Source organism: Geotrypetes seraphini, chromosome 10 (genome assembly GCF_902459505.1).
Source record: "Geotrypetes seraphini chromosome 10, aGeoSer1.1, whole genome shotgun sequence".
In the NCBI taxonomy this organism is placed as follows: Eukaryota; Metazoa; Chordata; class Amphibia; order Gymnophiona; family Dermophiidae; genus Geotrypetes; species Geotrypetes seraphini.
Window position 1 is genome coordinate 54090678 of NC_047093.1, and position 21306 is coordinate 54111983.

At 44.4% G+C, this 21306-nt stretch overlaps 1 protein-coding gene across 4 annotated transcripts in view; it reads right to left on the reverse strand.

Moving 5' to 3' along the window:
* Nucleotides 1-9156: 9156 nt before the first annotated feature.
* RAPGEF1 (Rap guanine nucleotide exchange factor 1) overlaps nucleotides 9157-21306 on the reverse strand; it is a 247919-nt gene continuing 235769 nt past the window's right edge. For all 4 annotated transcript variants that reach the window (XM_033960223.1, XM_033960222.1, XM_033960225.1 and 1 more), the window contains 3 exons: nucleotides 14625-14722; nucleotides 12586-12714; nucleotides 9157-12379 (listed from right to left, as the gene is read on the reverse strand). In XM_033960223.1, the coding sequence (XP_033816114.1) occupies nucleotides 12229-12379; nucleotides 12586-12714; nucleotides 14625-14722 (378 nt within the window). In that variant the 3' untranslated portion in view covers nucleotides 9157-12228. The remainder of the gene's footprint in view (nucleotides 12380-12585; nucleotides 12715-14624; nucleotides 14723-21306) is intronic.

The window sequence follows — 21306 nt, forward strand, 5'->3', positions numbered from 1 at the left end:
AGGCCGAAGTCGAGGGTAAGGTCGGGGCCGAGGTCGGTGCCGCCCCGGTACCCGAGGCCGAGGTCGGTGCCCCCGAGGCCGGAGCAGTCGAGGTCGAAGCCTGCTGCAAATGCTCGAGGGCCCCAGACAGCTCCGAGGCAATCAGTGCTCGGAGCAAGTCTTGGAACGCCGGGATCCCCACCATGGTGGGCAGGTCCGAGGCCGGGGGATGCTCCCTGGAGGGCGACCTCGGTCTCGAGTATTCCCTCGGGGCATTAGTGGCCGTAGTTCTGGGCGGGTCCGAGGACGACCCACCCGCCGTTGAGGAGCCCGAAGATGGCTTCTTGGTCGACCCTGGAGTCGAGGATAGAAGAGAGGACTTACCCGAGGCAGGCTTAGTCGAAGGAGTAGGCTTCGATGTCGAGGGACGCGGCGAGGCCGAGGATCCCGAGGCCGAGGTCAAGGCCGGGGCCGAAGCCGAGGCCGACGTCGAGGCCTTCCCCGGTGCGGAGTCGACCGCAAAGAGCTCCGCCATCCTTGCACGGCGTCGGCGGAGCGCTCTGGCCTGAAAGGTGGAGCACCGATCGCAAGAGTCAGTCGGGTGCTCGGGCCCTAAGCAGAGCAAGCACCACCGGTGTGGGTCGGTAATGGAAAGTAACCGCTCACACCGGGTGCACTTCTTGAAACCCGTCAAGGGACGGGACATGAAAACCCGAACTGGCCGAAAGCAAGGTCGGCCGCGGCCGCGGCTCACGGGAGCCCCCGGAGCCGAACGGAAAGAAACTTTTTTTTTTTTTTTTACGAAAACTAACAAAACAAAAGAAAAGATGAAGAAAAGCACAGCGACCGATCAAAAACCACCGGACGCGGTGACAGAAGGCAAAAACATCAGAGCTCAATTTCCACAGGACTTCTGGCTCCGCGGAAAAAACTGAACTGAGGACCACGAGGTGGGATGCGCCCTCTAGTGGCCAAGAAGGCATGCACATGCGTGGTGCAGTGTAGCAAACTTGAAACTTCAATCAAGTTTGCTTGAAAAGCTGTCCGCGCTGGGGCTCCGTAGATGACGTCACCCCACATGTGAGAATATGCTGCCTGCTTGTCCTGGGATAATTCAACATTTCTTGAGGAGATAATGCCAGCATTACAAAGTGTTATTTTACAACTAGATAATTAGTGCAAGAATAGCAGGGAATGCTAGAAGGCAGTCTCTGAGGAGCACTGAGAAGAGAGGGGGCGAGGACAGTGAGTCTTTTGGACTGTCAATGTGGATTGCAGTGGTAGTCCTTAAAAAACAGTTGGGTGCCCTCTAATGGATTTGCATAGTGCTGTACAAATCCATATTAGACAATTCCCTTTCCTTAATGATATAATACTATTCCCTTAATAATATAATACAATTCCCTTTCCTTATAATATAATTAAGAGAATATGCAGAGACCTTGAGGGCTTAATTTAAGTGGCTCAAATCAACAAGGCTGAACGTGGTAAAATCAGGAATTAAGATATAAAAGCAGTCTCTCAAAAGCTGGATTTTAGATTGGATTTGAATAAAATCAGAAAGGGAGCATGTCAAACTGACTCAGAAAATCTGCTCCAGGATTAGGGTACAGCAGGGTAGAAAATACAGAGAAAGGTTCGTCTGTGGAGAATGATTTGCCTAATGGCCAGAGTTTCCAAGGAGTGGTACCTAAGAGGAGAGATTTTGAGGAGTAAAAGGGATGGGATTTGATATACCGCATTCTGTGTAGCTTACGTATTTTAGACATGTACTTATTTTGTACCTGGGGCAATGAAGTGTTAAGTGATTTGCCCAGAATCACAAGGAACTGCAGTGGGAATTCAACTTACAACCTCAGGGTGCTGAGGCAGCTGCTCTGAACACTATGCCATGCCTCATTTACAGGCCATTGAGAGAAACAAGAACTATATGTGAAAATGAATAGGGAATGGAGGTAGGATGATGCTCAAATGTTTGTGGTAAAATATGATGGGCCACTGTCACAGCCGCTATTTAACGATTTAAAAAAGACAAGTCATTCTTTTAAAAACATGCATGCAAATGCGGTTGGCAGAGAGTCATGGAGAGTCATTAAATTTGCATGTGCCGATCGCTGGAGAGGCCTTAAGCAACCTGGGCCAATCAGATCCTTAGGCCCTTCCCCCGGGGAGGGGAAGGCCCACCATTTTGAAGAGGCGAGCCTGCTAGCCAGAGGTAGGAGGCATCCCTCTGGTTGGCCTTTGTAAACAAGGTAAGGGTGGGGCGGGGAGTCATCAGGGGTATGACAGCGGTGGCGGGAAGGAATGGGCATCCCCTCCTGCTGCCGGGGGTATGTGTGTGTGTTGGGGGAGTTGTTTGGCAGCAGGATGGAGTGAGCATCTCTTCCACTGCCGGGGGGTTACTTGGTGGTGGGAGAAAGTGGGCATTCCTCCTGCTGCTGGAGGGGGGGGGGTGTCAGGATGGGTTGCTTGGCAGCAGGAGGGAGGGGGCATCCTTCCTCCTACCAGGGGGTGGGGGTTGCTTGATGGCGGCAAAATTTTCTGGCAGGTCTGAGCTGTCAAGCCTTATTTTTCTATTAATGCATGAGCCAATCAGCACTCAGGCACTAATCAAAAAGTAAGACTAGGGCAGCTCAGACCTGCAGGAAAATTTGCTCGCAAATGTAGGACAGCAAAGTTAGGGAATCATTCGGTGATAACAGAGAATCGCCCAGAGTGCTCATTTAAATATTAATGACCTCATTGTAATACTTTAGCACAAAAGAGTTGGAGTCTGCCAGTCCACTGCTAAAATACATGATTGTTAAACCAGCTGGAACCGGTTTAACGACCACATTAAAGTTTTGAGAATCTTACCCATATTAGAATGGTTATATTCTATAGATCTAGCAACACACAACTGAATTGTGAGGCCTGTGAAGAGCAGGCTACAATATCTCTACTAATTCTTCTCCATAAAAATGGGCAATGGGTCATTTCAGATGCTATTTCTCAATTTGGTATTGCTATGCATGAGTGGGTGACTGCAAGTTGTGCTACATCCAAACCACTAGCGGCAAAGAGTGGCAATCATGGTGAGAAGCCCTAGGTCCAGTGCACAAAGCACAGCACAGAGTTGGAGAAATGCAATCCTATAGTTAGAAACATAGAAACATAGAAATAGACGGCAGATAAGGGCCCACGGCCCATCTAGTCTGCCCACCTTAATGTCCCTCCCCTACCTTTGCCCTGTGAATAGATCCCATGTGCCGATCCCATTTGGCCTTAAAATCAGGCACGCTGCTGGCCTCAATCACCTGTAGTGGAAGACTATTCCAACGATCAACCACTCTTTCAGTGAAAAAGAATTTCCTGGTGTCACCTCGTAGTTTCCCGCCCCTGATTTTCAACGGATGCCCTCTTGTTGTCGTGGGACCCTTGAAAAAGAAGATATCTTCCTCCGCCTCGATGCGGCCCGTAAGATACTTGAACGTCTCAATCATGTCTCCCCTCTCTCTGCGCTCCTCGAGCGAGTATAGCTGTAATTTGTCAAGCCGTTTTTCGTATGGTAGATCCTTGAGTCCCGAGACCATCCGGGTGGCCATTATAGAAATAGGGCCATTATAGAAATAGTTGACAGAGAGGAAATGCCATGCCCCACCCAGCAGACAAAACTGCAGTGGCCAACTTGAAGAAGAGGACAGGTACACTATGGTATTGGGAAAGAGAGGAAGAGGATGGGCTTCCCAATATACACTCCCCGCTATCTCAAACATTCACACACAGCTCGCTATCAACCAGATATTACTGCCTGGCTCTGACCATCATACACTATTTGCTTGTGCAACCAACCCCATCAGCCGCTAAGCCCTATGTCAGGGTACACAAGTCAGTGGTACACAAGCCCTATGTCAGTGGTACACAAACTATCTTGGATGACTCCTAGCCAGTCAGGTTTTCATGACATCCACTGAAAATACATTTTGAACATTCTGAAACCTTGACTGGCTGGGGGTCCACCAGGACAGGTTTTGGAATCATTGTGCAAGGTGAAAGCACCACAGGGGCAGTTAGTATGGGATGCAGAAAGACTTGAATTCACACCTTGTGAACTAAATTTCCCATCTTTTGTGATGGACTTTTGCACCAGTGATATAAAGAAAAATCCTGCAGTTATAAAAGCAGAACATATGAAACTATTTACTACAGCTCTGCTTTAAACACTTTTGACATGTTTTGTCATGGTACTAACAAATAACTTTTGTCACTTTCTTTACTGAATATGTCCTTTTTTTTAATAAGAATTTCATTTGGTCAAACTGATTTTATGTCCCAATAGAAAAGTTCCAATGATTTACCATTATTTCCTTTCTTCTTTGTTCATATGAAAACTCAGAAAGATGTATGAAATCTTTTCTTTTAGCAGGGCTAACTTGCTTAAATAGGATTCAGTAGGGCCCTGAGATTATCTGATTCCTTGAAAAGGAGGAGGGAGAGGAAACGATTTTGGATTTTGCTCAGGTCTTTTCTAGTTGTAGTTCAAGGCAAGTTACATTCAGGTACAGGAGATATTTTCCTGTCCCCAGAGGCCTTTCAATCTAAGATCACAAGCTGCTGCAGTGGGATTTGAATCCAACTTTCCTTTTCTTGAGTTCATTACTTTAACCATCAGACTATTCCAAACCCTTCATTTTATTAAATAGCCATAAAGCCATGGAATTTAGACTGCTGATCATCTAAAGCTGTAGTTTCTGGAGCAGCTTGAAGTCCCAGTGCCTCTCCACCCCATCAGTAAGGCAGCTTTTTCTAGACATTTACAGAGATTCTAGTTTCTCTGTAAAGGCCCCAAAGCTCTGAAATTCCCTTCCGCTATATCTGAGCGCAGAAAAATATCTTAAATCATTTAAATCACATTTGAAAGCCTATTATTTCAAACTGGCGCTTGACCCTAGCTCTTAACACTTCAGTTTAGTTCTTCCTTTGCTTTCTTCTTCTCACATCCTCCCCCATCCTCCTGTTTTTATCTTATTTGTTCTTACCTCTTGATATTGGAAACCTTTCCTGCCCTTGTCATTTTGTGTCTAGTATTGTTAATTGTACAGTGTACATTTCCCTGTAGTGCTTATTTTATTGTTTTTTTAAATTATTTCCCTTTGATTTTATCTATTGTTAACCACTTTGACTTTTTTGTTAATAATGGCAGTATATCAAATAAAATAACTGTAACTGTATCTTCAAGTACATTTCCCACATAATGATTTTATTCTACTCCAGCGTTTTGTGGCTTTTGACCCTAACACACTCAGAGTTCCTCTTATCAAGAGAACCATCTCCTCTTGGCTAGCGGAGAGTATCTCCTTTATGTATGATGCCGTATAACAGCCCATAGTGTCCGAGTTACGGCTACTTCACTGGCTCATTTCTGCTTTGCATCTATTGAGGACATCTGCAAAGTGGATACTTGGCCCTCAATCAGTATCTCACTACTGTTTGGAACAAACTGTTTGGAACTCCAGAAGAATCAGTCAGTTTGGTCAAGCAGTTCTGCAAAATCTGTTTACCTCCTGAGCGCCAACTTTCCATCCATCCTTCTTCTGATTTGCCAGGATCATGTTTACGGTATATATATGTTTATATATACATTATCCTTTTTCAGAGTCCTGATTCTGGCAGCTTTGGAGTTTCACATGTGAGAATATTATGCCTGCTAGTCCTCAGAGAAAGCAAAGATACCTGTAGCAGGTGTTCTCTGAGGACAGCTGGCATATATTCTCACAATCCACCCACCTCCCCTAGTCGGCTTCTTAGCTTTGTTATTAAACTGATGGTCCTATGAGTTGACGTCGGGCGAAAAGGCATCAGCACACGTGTGATATGGGCACTGGCTACAAATTTAGTGACTTGGTAGTGTCTGTACCGGGTTCCGTGGATGATATCATCTAAAGATTTTATGCTGATTATCCTAGGAATAAGCAGTGGATTCCCCCAAGCCATCTCAATAATGGCCTGTGGACCTCTCTTTTAGGAAATTATCTAAGCCTTTTTTAAACCTCACTAAGCTAACTGATTTCAGCACATTCTCTGTACCTTTTCTAATTCTACTAATCCCTCTGGGGTTTCAACTACCAAGCGAGACTGCGATGAGCTTCCGCTGTCCAAGGCAGTGTCTGGTGAAGCGCATCTCTCCATTGGCACCATCGTGAGAGGAGCACATCCTAGATCAGATGTAAGTGTGCCCTTGCCCAGGGGACTATGTCCATGGTCGTAACCATTCATTCCAGCACCTGCAAATGATGCCAGGTCATTGTAGCAGACTCACTCCAAAACTCCCATATCTGATGTAGAAGTTTCTCTCTGTGGGCTTCTGTGAAGAACACTTTGTCTTCCTTTATGTTGAACTGGACTCTCAGATACTCCAAAATCTGCATCGGCTTCAGGTGGCTTTTCCAAACCATCCAGCCCATCTTCTGCAGCAGTTGAAACCCTTTGTGAACCGCTGTCTGCCTTCAGATTCAGACTAAGCTCTTATTAGTCAATTAACCAGATACGGATGGATTTGTATGCCTGCTCTGCACAGGTGTGCTACAACAATCATTATTACCCTTGGTGAAGGTCCGTGGCACTGTAGCCATCCCAAAGGGCAAGGCTGTGAATTGGAAGAGTTGCACCAGCACATGGAATCGCAAAAACGTCCTGTGCTCTGAAAAAGGGAATGTGCAGATAAGCCTTTGTCAAATCCAGGAAGGTGAGAAATTACCCCTGGTGCCACTGATGCAATCACCAAACTCACTGACTTAATTTGGAAACATGGTGTCTTGAAGGCCACATTCACTGCTTTGAGGTCTAAAATTGGCCTCCAGTCTTTTGAGCCTCTCTTGGACACTAAGATGTACTGTATTTTGAGTATCTGTTGGATCCAAGTCTTCCTCTGGTAAGGGCTCTCTATGGCTTCCAGATCCAGCAACCTTTGCACTGTTGCTATGGCCACTTTTTCCAATGCATAGAGATTTGGCATCATAACTGCTTCTTGGGAGTTGTGGCGGAGTGGGATCCTGAAGATTGGGAGCGCCTCCAAATCTTTGTCTGGAACTTTGAAAGGATCTTTGGCCTGAAGGCCTTCCCGAGAACTGGCAATATCGTCCGGAGGCCCGAAAATTACCATGACCTGACTTCCTAGGGGCTCATGGACTGCTGTCTGATAAGGACTTTGGCTTACAATCCTGCATGCTGGCCATAAGATCATTAAGATCTTTCCCAAAGAGTAAGTAACATAACAAGTTCACTTATATACCACAGTAACCTCTCAGTTTAATGCAGTTAACAAGAGACTGTATAGGCAGTGTATTATAATCACATTCAGAAGGATTTGTTAAATAAGTAGGTCTTTAGCACTTTTCTAAAGGAAAGATAGGGGTTGGAGTTTGTTATCAGGACAGAAAAGGGTTTATCCCATGATCCAACTTGAAAAGATAAAATTCCCTTAAATGGTAATTTACTCAGGACAGTTATGGAATGGGGTCAAGGGAGGGGGGTGGGGCTTCGTTTGTAAAACCATTTTGATTGACACAGGTTGCACTGTTATGCTGTTCTTGTGGATTTGTATGTCACCAATAAAAATCGTTTAAACTCAAGGACGCCTTAGAGAAGGAATTCCCCCGCCCACTGTCTGTTCCACCCTGTGGGTGGAAATGGAATAAGCATACATTTTGTTCACGACTTTGAAAAGTCATACAGAGCATCAGCTACATAATCCACTCCGGACATTAAAAACTGGAGATCCCTCCCAACAATAGTCTCTGGATCATGGTACAAATTGAGTGGCAAGCCCAAGCAACCAAAGACGATGATGCAGCTGCTTTCAAACCTGAGGCTGTGGACTCAAACAACTTCTTATGAACAAAATCCAGCCTGCAGTTCTGAGAATTCTTTAATACCATGCCACCTTCACTGGAAAGGGAGGTACACTTTGTAACCTGCGCCACCAGTGAATTCACTTTCAGAGGAACAAAAAGCTGGTTAAATTCTGCATCCATCGGATAGAGCTTTGCCTCCCTCCAGGATGTCCCAATGGTCCATGAGCATTTTGATAATGTCTTGATGATAGGGAAAACAGGATGTCTGTGCCTTTGTGCTGCTCATAAGCGAGTACTGTGGAGTCTCTATCTTTAATCCCTGGAGGGATTCTGTGTCACATCCAAAAGCGCTGAAGACTTAAAACAGTCTGAGCACAGTTGGGTCCTCCCCGAGATCAGGGGCCTCCACCAATCTGGATCTGGCTTCCCTAGAAACAAAGCAGCATCGCCTGCTACAGAGTAGAGAATGACACGGGGTTGAATTTTTCCCTGTCCCCATATTAACTCATTTTCCTGTCCCATCCCCACAAATTCTTTTCCTGTTCCCGAGATACAGGAAAAAATGACAAAGATTTCTCTTCTTACTTATCTTTAACGAAAGGAAATAAAAACAAATTAAAAAAGAAGAAAATTACATGAAGCGGGTAGGCAACGACAACTGAACAGAGTTCAGTCAAAAGATACTTTTTCGCTCTGTGGAAAATGAAGAACTGAGGCACCTTGAGCCTCTTCGGGCAGGAAGGCAGTCATGCATGCATGGTGTGGGTAGTCGTGAAGCTCTTAAAATTTAAAGTGACAGTTCACTTTTCATAATGTCTGTACCGGGCTCCATGGATGACGCCACCCATATGTGAGACTATGCTGCCTGCTTGTCCTAGGATAATGCAGCTTTCCTTTGCAGCTCTGACTCCCTTCTCTGTGAGTGGTGCCAGGAAGAGAATGACATGGTGACAAAATTCATGACTGTTCCTGTTCCCAATGATAACTACGAGAAACAATCCCATGTCATTCTTTAGTGTCTGTCTCAACCTCAGTCCTTCTACACCAGGATTCTTCAATGCAAGGCTTGAGGGTCAGTGGTTGTACCCATTCATACTCTGATTCGACTCTCTATTCTTAAAGAATGACATGGAGATGGTTTCCCATGGTTATCCGTAGGGACAGGGACAGAACAGTGATGAATTTTGTCACCGTGTAATTCTTTACTGCCAGGCTCTAGCCAAGGTGAAAAGAGTGCCCAAACTGGCATTTTCTCTGCTGAACATGTTGACAATGTGCACAAAGAAAGACCCAAACTGATTAAAGAGGATAACGTAAAACTAATAAAAACATACTGAGGCAGAGGGGTGGTGAATTCGATTGTCATTTAATCTGCAGACAAGTGCGTGCATTGTAAACATAGTCAACAGACTTTCAGCATAATTACTAGTCTCTCTTTACTTAGATCTATATATCAAAGTTACACTTTTGAAATGTCTACAGGAGGAAGAAAGGTTGCTGACTGAGAAGGGTAAGAGTGGAAGGAGTTAGGATGTAGTGCAATACTGATGGTGGCAGGAGAGGTATGGGATTTCTGGAGTTTGGCTACATAGGACTCTTATTAGTCCCAAACACAAACACAGCAACATTCACAATACAATCAAGGGCACCACTGGAAACCAATCTAGTGAATGCTCCAACACCATACCTGTATATTTCCACAAATGCATAAAGCTATGAGTTTCACCAAACCCAGATCCAATCAGTTTTTGCTCTGCCATGCCTACACAGACTCTGGATTAAGGTCTGCTGTATATTAAAGTCAAGATTCTTGCCCTGCAAATGAAAAGACTGTTTCTTTATAGTCAAGGGTCTTGATAAACCACAATCCTAGGAATTACAGGCAAAGAAGGAGGAGGCAACTGTCCACTCTTGAGAACGCTAGTTACCCTGTCCCTGGGTCAGCTTCCTTCCCTCACAATTAGTGATCATAGAGAGCTAACAGGGTTACAGCCAGCTGTGCCCTAAAGACTCCTCTGGAACAACAGTGCCAGCTAAGATGATTTTTAAAGTCACAGAGGTCTGTTCTCTCACTACACCAAATTAAAGCCAGTTTCAAATTTACTTTCCACCTGCAACTACCTGAAAGATCTGAAGGACAGAGAAAACTAAGCCTGTTATCAATGGGGAAACACTCCCACCCCCATTAATACTCCAGCCTACCAATATACCCTAAAACAACACAACCCTGCCTAAAGAATCACCATTGCCCTCTGGATGTGACATGTTCAGGTTTTATAACATCCTTCCCTTATTCCAGCGCCTCACAATAAACTCATGAAGGTAACAGTGTGTCTTGATGGAGGGACTGGCTGCTTAACATGGGATCAAATCAACAGGACAAAGAGGTTAACAATTTCAAATAAAAGAATTAAAAAACCCTGAAATGACAGGACAAGATTTACAATTAAATAATACTGTTAATAAACTCCTTAGGCTACAAGACAGACTTTAAATAAACTAAATGTCACATTCAGATTCAAACTGTCTGCAAGAGCTGACACAAAGAAAAAAAAAAAACCAAAAAACTTTCAGCTGTAAACACAACTAGCCAGAGCTTCAAACTTTTTTTTTTATGCCTGATTCCCTCCGCTCTTCAAAAGTCAGCACCCCTCTGCCAGACACTTGGAAGCCTCAGGGACAGATCCCTCACATGGCTCCATATTTGACACACATACCCAGGGGAATTCAGAAAATGCCAACACAGGAGGGGCAGGCTCGATGTGTTAGCATGCTAGTCACTCCTGCAGCTCTGCAGCATTTAGATAAAGGAAGGGCAAAGCTACATTTAACTCACTCATCCCATAACAGCATTTGTGCAAAAAATCCCTTTCTAATGTTCCACTCGCCAGCGCAAGCCTTGGGAAGAAGGGAGAGAAAGCAGAGATAACAGAAATATAGTGCTGGGTGGAGGCTGTTTGAGAGCAAGGGGCTGCTACAGGCAAAACCTGTTGCTTTTAGTGGGTCTTTAGCAATCAAGAACAGAAATGTAACATAATTATGGCAACTGTGACTTATAGAGAAGATTGTGGCTTGGTCCCAGCATCCAGAGAATTCCTGTTAAGAGAAATAAAGTATTTGTGGCTTTTTTCCCTGGGAAGCACGGAGCCCTATAGAACACAGGCAAAGCCATACTTCCAGAATCTTTTAGCCACAACCCGCTGTCTGTGACCTCACACTTCCCTATTACAGAGAAGAGAGACCACAGACATTAGACAGACTCCAATAGGAGCATCTCATACATATATATGAGTGAAGAGAAGGTGAGCATAGACATAGCCATGAATGGTAATGTTTGTGCTGCAGTCCCAGCTCTGGAAACTGGCAGCTGCCTAATGAGATCCACAGCCTAATTTCTGTCTTAATTTTCAAGAAGTAGCCCCTAGTCAGCTCTCCTTTTCTCTTCCAATGTTTCTAGGGACTGAAGCAGTCCGTTCATGCCCCCCTCTGCACACAGCACAATCTCAACATTTCCTCATACATTCCTTTGCACCGTCTTTTTTTTTTAACTGGCGCTGGATCAGTCATGCAGAAACTAAAAGTACAAAATATCCACAACAGAGGCTATGTATCTGAGTATTTACAGAGCTGAGGATCTTGGGGATTCTAGTGTGCATGGCTCCAGGTTCTGCCTAGAGTCAAGAGCTGCGGGCATGGAAGGATGTGAAGTTGAACGAAAAGAAAAACCAGAATATTCTATGGAGGTTCACAGGTATTGGGAACTTTAGAGCATCTGCAAATGGTCACTCTCCATCCAGCATGATTTTTCCCCCAACAGTTCACAGATCTGGCATAGTCGATTTGATCAAGGATTCTTTAGAACAAAAGTCTGACTTCAGGGCCAGCAAGGAGGTGATTCGAGAGAGCAGCATCTATGCAGCTGCTGTGAAGGTAGCAGGAGCAGCTCTGGGCCCCTGCTTTTATACAGCAGTGAACATCACCACTCCACTAGCTGCTCTGTTTCACCTCTGCCACCAAACTCCCTTTGCTTCTAAGGGAAATAGTTTAAAGCTAACTCCTTTAAAGAACAAACTAAAAGCAGCAAACAGATGTCCTGCTTGTCCAAGGGTCTTCTTACGATGTTGCATGCTGGCACTTAGCTGGAAGGCAGCAAAGAGTGGATCTTTCAACAATGGGGGAGACAGGATGGTTTTGTGCAGGATCATACACACTTCACAGTGTCTTTGCCATGGTAATCGGCAGTCACAGATAATGGTAAAGGGAGGCAAGATACTCCAGGTCCTGCCAAAGGCAGCAGCAGCACCACTGTCACCCCCAGGGGAGACAGTCCAGTATCATGAATAAGCGCCTGCTCCAGTCCTATAGCTGCCATCTCCAGGGCTCCAACTGTCAAGCTACAGTATTAGCAGCATTGATCCTAGGTTTTCTCCTCCCGCTCTGTCTTCCGCCGTATGATGTTTCGGGGTTTGATTTTTAAAGAGAGTTCCCACAGGGCTTCCTCAGCCAAATGATCACTGAAATCATTGAAGAAGGAAATAATGTCCTCATTCCTCTTGATGTCATAATGCCTGTGAAATAGAGAGAGAAACAAAGTGACAGCTGGTTATCAAAGAGAAAAAACAGAAGGGGCTGCTGAACAATAACTGGATGCTAAACACAAAAGTAAGGAGAGCAGAGCCAGGCAAGCAGGACGAGGTAGGAAAAGGAGCCAGAGAGAGAAGCTAGGTGATGGCTGGGAAGCACAGCACTAGGTCTCTCCTTCTGTAACACTCACACTTGCTGGAAGCAGCGCATACTATCCAGAATGTTGAACTGCTGCCAACGTTTGGAGAAATTCACTTTTCCATCAATATGATCAGGATTGCCCAAATGCACAAAGGTGAGATCCTGCAGAATCAGACCCCTGCAGAATAAGGAAGAATGACAGATTCCTTAATCATGCTGCTCTGATTAAAGAAAGTCTATGATGGCTTTGTTAACAAGTGTCAGGACTCACTGGAGCATGAATCACACCACTCATTTTGCTGGTCACCCAGCAAATGTTCAGTAAGGGAACTATTTTATTTATTTTTAAAATTTATATACCGTTTTATCCCAAAATGGTTTATAATAAAATTACATGCATAAAATATTAACAGGTCAGAACAGATAAAAACAAAAGCAAAAAGCAATAGGTCAAATGCTCAAAGAAATGCATCAACAAATAATTGCGTTTTCAGCAATGTTCTAAATGAACTCCTATCTCACATTTCCAAATTTGACCAACAAGGCCATTCCACAGTTTTACTCCTGCACATGAAAAGGTCATGGCATTCGTTTCCACATACTTGGGATTGGCCTTTGTTTTCAACAGTGCTGAGTTTTCAGAACGCAATGATCTTGATGGTGGTTAACCAGACATCAAACTCTTAAAAAATTTGGGAATCGTGCCATATAAAAATTGATAAAAGCAAAACAAAATCAATACTTTGCTATCTGACTCACAGAGAGCAGCACTTGTACAGGGGAATTTCATGCTTGTTCACCTCTGATTTTGTTTACTTTATTCATTCTGGGTTTCTAATACTCTATGTACCACCAGTAGGGACCCCTGGGAAGGAGTGTTTCTTCGAAACACGGATCGTGTCAGGTCCAGTCCACAGGAACATTGGGACCAGTTGCTTTGGATATATACATTTTATGCAATTTGATTTTAGGATTTTTATTTTTGTTATTTTAATAAATTCCTGTACCCTGTACATTTCTTGCAGTATTGATTTTGTTTTGCTTTGTTGTCGTCTTACTGCAAGTTCTGTTGGTTTTTTTGTTTTGTTTTGATTTGATATAAAAATTGATGAAATAGCATAATTGCTTTGTATTGGATTCTAAATACAACTGGTAGCCAACGCAGTTGTCAGAGGTATGGGGTAATATGTTCATATCTTGGCATTCCGGTTATCAATCTAGCCGCAGCATTCTGGATCACCTGCAATGCCCTGTACCTGGTTTTAGTTATTCCCAGGTACAGGACATTGCAGTAGTCCAGCCGCGAGAAAATCATTGCTTGTACAACAGCATGAAAGTCAACTGGTGACAGCATTGGTTTTAAACGATACAATAAATTTATCTGTGCAAAGCAAACTTGCACTGTCTTTACTACTTGGCAACTCATTGTAAGTCCTGGGTCCAATTTTACTCCCAGGACTGTCATTGACTCCCTTACCAGCAATACCTCATCTATTACTTTTAATGTTTTTGGCCAATTGACACGGTCAGATTTACCCACAAACATTACCTCTGTCTTTTCTACATTCAATCTCAAGCCTTGCCTTTCATCCATCCAGTAATTTCACTCATATAATTACTCATCAGTTTCTCCAACTCATCCCCCCATACACATACTGGAAAGAAAAAGATAATATCATCTGCATATATGCGGTATTCAACCACTAAAGATTAGAATAACTGACCAATTGTGGCCATATAAATATTGAATAGTAACGTTGAGATTTACTCGAGATCTTATTCCCATTTCTTACCTGAAATGAGCAATATATCAAATATGAATTAAGCCATTTGAGAACTGCACCACCCACCCCGAGATCTTTCAGAATTAACAACAATTTCTGAAGATCTACTACGTCAAAAGCTCCTGATATATCTAAAGATATTAAACAAAAAGTTACAAGTTGATCCAATTCCAATCATAAGGTGTCTAATGATGTCAATAATAGCTCTACACTATTAGCTTTCCAAATTTATTACTATCCAAGCATCCAGTTTCCTGGAGAGCAATGAATGAGAATGTATGTGTGGGAATGGAGCTGTACTTACAGATAAGGGATGCATGGAGGCTCCACTTCTGCTAAGGCAGCACGGTAGGCTCGGAACGAGGAAGAGCTATCAATGAGTGTGCAGTACTCTGCAAGGCCCTGTGGGACACAGACATTGTGGAACTGGAATTTTTATTTTTTTTTAAACCTTAATTTATCTGCAGCAGAAAGCATGCAACAGGAAACCAGAAACATGTTATGGTATAGAAACAGATAACCAAAAGATATAGGAAGACCCCAATATAACTACAAAGATCCTTCCAGTAGTCTCTTATCCAGAAGGCCTAGCATCGGCTACATGCAAAAACAATTCTGCCACATTGTTTAATAACCTCCTCAACACAACTCTCATCCACACACATCACACCCCCCCTCCAACCATATAACCCTGCCCCCTCCTACCCATACATATATAACATGATATTAAAAAAAAACAAAAAAAACCCAAAACAAAAACCAGCTAGGTTCAAGGAATGTGGCATCAAGCTTTCAACAAATCATCTTCCACAAAAGAAAGCACAGTTACTTACCGTAACAGGTGTTATCCAGGGACAGCAGAAAGATATTCTCAACATATGGGTGACGTCAACCATGGAGCCCCGATGCGGACATCCTCGCAAGCAGACTTGCATGAAGAACTTTAGAAAGTTCGCGACTGCCGCACCGCACATGCGCGAGTGCCTACCCGTTCGACATAGGGCACGCGTCTCCTCAGTTCAGATAGCTAGCTAAGAATCCAACCAGGGGAGGTGGGTGGGTTGTGAGAATATCTGCCTGCTGTCCCTGGATAACACCTGTTACGATAAGTAACTGTGCTTTATCCCAGGACAAGCAAGCCGCATATTCTCAACATATGGGTGACCTCCAAGCTAAACAGAATGGTATGGTGGGAGTGTTGGCAATTCAGGAGAATAAATTTTGTAATACTGCCTCCAGTCTGGAAAAAGAATCCAGGCAATAATGAGAGGTGAAGGTATGAACCGAGGACCAAATGGCTGCTTTGCAGATTTCCTCAATAGGAGTAGATCTAAGGAAAGCTACAGATGCCACTATGGCTCTGACTTTATGGGCTATGACTCGACCCTCTAGATGAAGTCCAGCCTGAGCATAGCAGAAAGAGATGCAAGCAGCCAACCAGTTGGAGATGTTTCTCTTGGAAACTGGATGTCCCAACTTCTTTGGCTCAAAGGAGACAGGAGGGACAGTGGCATAAACTTTGGCAGGATTGGTTCTTTTTAAAGAAGACTCCATGAGAAGAAATTGATGGGATAATTGAGACTTCTCAATCGCTTACAATGGACCATCTTATATCGAGATTCCATCTTTGCTGGCACAGTGGGAACGGAATATGGTGTATCAAGATTTCTTTTGAAAGTTTGAGAAAGAATGCCATTCATGGGTAATTTGAGAGAATCCCTAGGTGGATGAGACATACCCAGTTCTTCCAAATACTCCTTAGAGTATTTTGAGTCAGATTCCAAAGTGATGTTAAGATCCTTACTCATTAGAAACATAGAAACATAGAAAAGGGCAGAAAAGGGCCACGGCCCATCTAGTCTGCCCACACTAATGGCCTACCCCCTAACTACCTCCATGAAGAGATCCCCCATGCCAATCCCATATTTTCTTAAAATCTGGCACGCTGCTGGCCTCAATTACCTGTTGTGGAAGATTATTCCAGCGATCAACCACCCTTTCGGTGAAGAAATATTTTCTGGTGTCGCCATGAAATTTCCCACCCCTGATTTTCAACGGATGCCTTCTTGTTGCCGTGGGTCCTTTAAGGAAAAAGATATCCTCTTCCACCTCGATACGGCCTGTGACATATTTGAACATCTCGATCATGTCTCCCCTCTCTCTGCATTCCTTGAGTGAGTACAGCTGCAACTTACCCAGTCGTTCCTCATACGGGAGATCCTTGAAACCTGAGACCATCCTGGTGGCCATTCGCTGAACCTACTCAACTCTAAGCACATCTTTTTGATAATGCGGCCTCCAGAATTGTACACAGTATTCCAGATGGGGGTCTCACCATGGATGTGTACAACGGCATTATGACCTTGGGCTTACGGCTGACGAAACTATGGATACAGCCCATGATTTGTCTAGCCCTGGATGAAGCTTTCTCCACTTGATTGGCAGTCTTCATGTCTTCACTAATGATCACCCCCAAGTCACGTTCTGCTACAGTCCTTGCTAGGATCTCACCATTTAGGGTGTAAGTCCTGCATGGATTTTTGCCACCAAGGTCCTGCGTTATACTGTCGGGCACTGTGCTTTCATCTATGTTGCATAGTTTGGCGTCATCGGCGAATAATGTAATTCTACCTCGAAGCCCCTCAGCCAAGTCTCTTATGAAGATGTTAAATAGGATCGGGCCCAAGACCGAGCCCTGCGGCACTTCGCTGATCACCTCCGTCGTATCGGAGAGGGTACCGTTTACCACTACCCTCTGAAGTCTACCTCTAAGCCAGTCCCTAACCCATGCGGTTAATGTTTCACCCAGTCCCATTGAACTCATCTTGCTCAATAACCTGCGGTGTGGGACGCTATCAAACGCTTTGCTGAAGTCCAAGTATACGACGTCCAGGGACTCCCCTATATCCAGCTTTCTTGTTACCCAGTCAAAGAAGCTGATCAGATTTGATTGGCAAGACCTTCCCTTCGTAAAACCATGTTGATGGGGATCTCGTAGATTCTCCTCGTTCAGGATTGTATCCAATTGGCGTTTGATTAGTGTTTCCATAAGTTTACTCACTATCAATGTGAGACTCACCAGTCTATAATTCTCAGCCTCCGTCCTGCATCCCTTTTTGTGGAGTGGAATGACGTTAGCCATTTTCCAATCCAACGGGACTCTTCCTGTACTTAGGGAAAGATTGAAGAGCGCGGATAACAGTTCCGCCAGGACGTCACTCAACTTCCTGAGCACCCTGGGGTGTAGTTTGTCCGGTCCCATAGCTTTGTTCACCTTGAGTCTTGATAGCTCCTCGTAGACACTGCTGGCCATAAACTCAAAATTTCGAAACGGGTCTTCCGAGTTTTCCCTCGTCGGCAGCTGAGGGCCGGATCCCGGCGCCTCGCAAGTGAAGACCGAGCAGAAGTATTCATTTAAAAGTTTGGCTTTATCGGAATCCGATTCTACATAGTTCTCATCGGGTTTCCTAAGGCGTACTATCCCATCTGTGTTTCTTTTTCTGTCACTAATATACCGGAAGAAGGATTTATCGCCCTTCTTGATGTTCTTTACAAGGTTCTCCTCCATTCGGAGTTTGGCCTCCCTGACTGCCATTTTGACCGCTTTTGACTTTGCCAGATAGTCTTCCTTGGATTCTCGCTTCCCTGATTGTTTGTAGAGGATGAACGCTCTTTTCTTCTTTTTTATGAGGTCTGAGATCTCCGCAGAGAACCACTGTGGTCTATTGTTTCTTCACCGTTTACTTACTGATTTGATATAGCGGTTGGTTGCTTCGTGTAAGGTTGATTTCAGAGTTGACCACAATACCTCTACATTATCTGTTTCGGCATGGTTTTGCAGTGCCTGATGGACGAAATCTCCCATGCTTTCGAAGTTTGTGCCCTTAAAGTTGAAGACCTTGGTTGATGTGCTTGACTTAGTGAAACCTTTCCTGAGGTTGAACCATATCATGTTGTGGTCACTGGAGGCCAATGTATCGCCTACCGAGACCTCTGTGACACTTTCTCCGTTGATGAGTATTAGGTCTAGTATCGCCCGATCCTTAGTGGGCTCTAATACCATTTGTCTGAGTCTCTCTCCCTTTATAGAGGTTAATAGCTTCCTGCTGCCGCTAGTCGTAGCGGAAAGATTGTTCCAATCCATATCAGGCATATTGAAGTCTCCTAACAATACTGTGTCTCCACGCAAGGTGATATTCTCAATATAAATTTTGTAAAGGACACCAGATCTGACGAGGTATGACCTCGTTGAGGAGAAGGTGAATGAGAGCCCCTCGAGGTACCTTTCACAGCAGAGAATGAAGGTGAAGCCTCTCTGGAGTATTGATACCTGAGATCTGAATCCATAGACAAAGATGAAGACGAACGCCCACTTCTGGAATGTGAAGAAAACCTCGCAGGAGAAGAACTCGACTGACGAGAATGGTGAGGCTCTGCAACAGATCTCTTTGACAAAGGAGTTGGTGGTCTCGAAGAGTCTCAATGCCTTGATAAATGAGACCTGTCTCAAGAAGAAGACCTGTGCCTCGATGAATGCCTTGACAAATGATGTGGGCTCAAATCACGGTCCCATGATTGAGTCGGATCCAGCCTCGAAGATGAATGTTGAGAAGTCCTCTTCCTGTGCTTCGAAAAGGGCAACGCCTTATGTGAAGAGGTAGGTATGGAAGTTGGAGAATGACGTTGAGACCCTGAAAAGGGCTCAGCAACTTGTGTAGAGGTATCTCGAGGCACTCTTAAGGACTCAACTCCTTGTTTAGTGTGTGTAGATTGAACTCGAGGCACTCTCAAGGACTCAACTCCTTGTATTACTGCTGAGTGATCAGGTTGGACTGCAGGAAGCAGAGTTAAGGCAGGAGTCAATTTGGCAAGCATGTTACCAAACTCCTGATGCAGAATAGTTTCCAACATATTCTGCAAAACAGGCACTGAGACCACTGGATTTGGTACAATTAGTGTGGCTATGGACTCCGAGGAAGATGACCTCAAGAAAGAGTGTTGCCTCGATTTTGAGACACGTTTCCTGGGTAGCCTCGGACCCACCAGTTCTAAGGGTGGCATGTCCGGAGGGGTTGGCTTAGCTATCTTACTTGATGGAGACACTGAGGATAACGGTGTCTTGGGAGAAGATTTAGCTGATTCCCCAAAGACGAAGACTTCCCCATCGAGGAAGGTTTGAGCAAGGTCGAGGTTGAAGGTTTTGGCCCCTTAGAAAACTTTGATGGAGTCGAGGTCGGGATGGGGTCAAGGTCTTAGATAAAGGCAGATCCATTCCCCTGAATATTTTTTCAATCTGAACTCGATGACGTTTAAGGGTTCGATTTTGAAGTGTAGCACAGCAGACGCATGACTCCGGACGATGGTCAGGTCCTAAACACTGTACACACCACTTATGTGAGTCAGTGATGGAGATCACGCGTTGACACCGGCTATACTTCTTGAACCCTGTGACCAGCCAGGACATGGAATGAAACATGGCCGCGGTGAAATTGAAGCCCGCCGGCTGACGCTGTGGAGTAAGCCCCGATTGAAAAAACGAACAAAACTTATTTTTTTAAAAAAATCAAACGTGCAAATAACACAGGAACTCTGTAAAGAAAATACATGATCCGCGGTGAGAGAAGGCACGAATTTAGAACTAACTCTTGCACAGAGCCTTGAAACAAGGGCTTCTCGGCTCCGCGGAAAACTTAGAACTGAGGAGATGCGCACCCTACGTCGGGTGGGAGGGCACTCACGCATGCTTGGTGCGTCAGTCACGAACTCTCTAAAGTTCTTCAAGCAAGTCTTCTTGTGAGGCTGTCCGCATCGGGGCTCTGTGGATGATGTCACCCATATGTTGAGAATATGCTGCCTGCTTGTCCTGGAATAACATATGTTTTTGCCCAAGACTTGGTGCTACGAGCATAGAAATGCTGTTGAAAGGAGCCAAGTTCTGTTATCAGTGTGACCAGATAGAAGTTATGGGAGTCGTCTCCTTAATCCACTCCTTCAAGATAGGACAGGGTACGGTATTGGAGTTCAAGAAGAGATTGGACAATTTTCTGAAGGAAAAGGGGATAAAAGGGTATAGATAGAGGGCTACTATACAGGTCCTGGACCTAATGGGCCGCTGCGTGAGCAGACTGATGGGCATGATGGACCTCAGGTCTGACCCAGTAGAGGCACAGCTTATGTTCTTAAGATCAACCTCTTTGTGAGTAGTAACATGATTACAATAAATTTCTCTTTAGCTATGGATATAATATGCTCTTTCTTTTTCTATATGTGGTTTCCAATCTCCCCAGAGCAGCAAAGAATATGTATATGGTGGCAAGCTTTCCAAAACAAATTTAATAGCTCTAAAAAAGGCTCCAAGACAGGACACTCCAAGAAGGAATGGAGCAATGTGCCTTTGAATCTCTTATACTTTAGGCATAGATCAGAATCCCAAAGCTTTATCTGAAACTTTTATACTATGGTAGAACTTAAAATTACTTCTTACAATGGCATGGGAGGTTATCAATTGATACCCCTCTTTCCAACAGGTACAGATTGTCCACAGTTACATCTACTACTATTACTATTCAACATTTCCATGGTGCTGAAAGGTATATGCAGCACTGTACATTTGACATGTAATAGATGGTCCCTGCTCTAAAGAGCTTACAATCTAATTTGGACAGGCAGAACATCTAGGGGATGGGGAGTTTCTTGCAGAGAGAATGATAGAATTGACACAGGTAATTTTACAGTTAGTGGGAGTTAGGAGTTGAAAGCAGCTTCAACATAGTGGGCTTTTAGCTTGGATTTGAATACTGCTAGAGATGGAGCCTGATGTAATGACTCAGGCAGTCTGTTCCATCCATAGGGCGCAGCAAGATAGAAGGAACGGAGTCTGCAATTGGCAGTGGAGGAGAAGGGTACAGATAGGAGGGACTTGCCCAATGAATGGAGTTCACGGGGGGGGGGGGAAGCATAGGGGAAGATAAGTGAGGAGCTGCAAA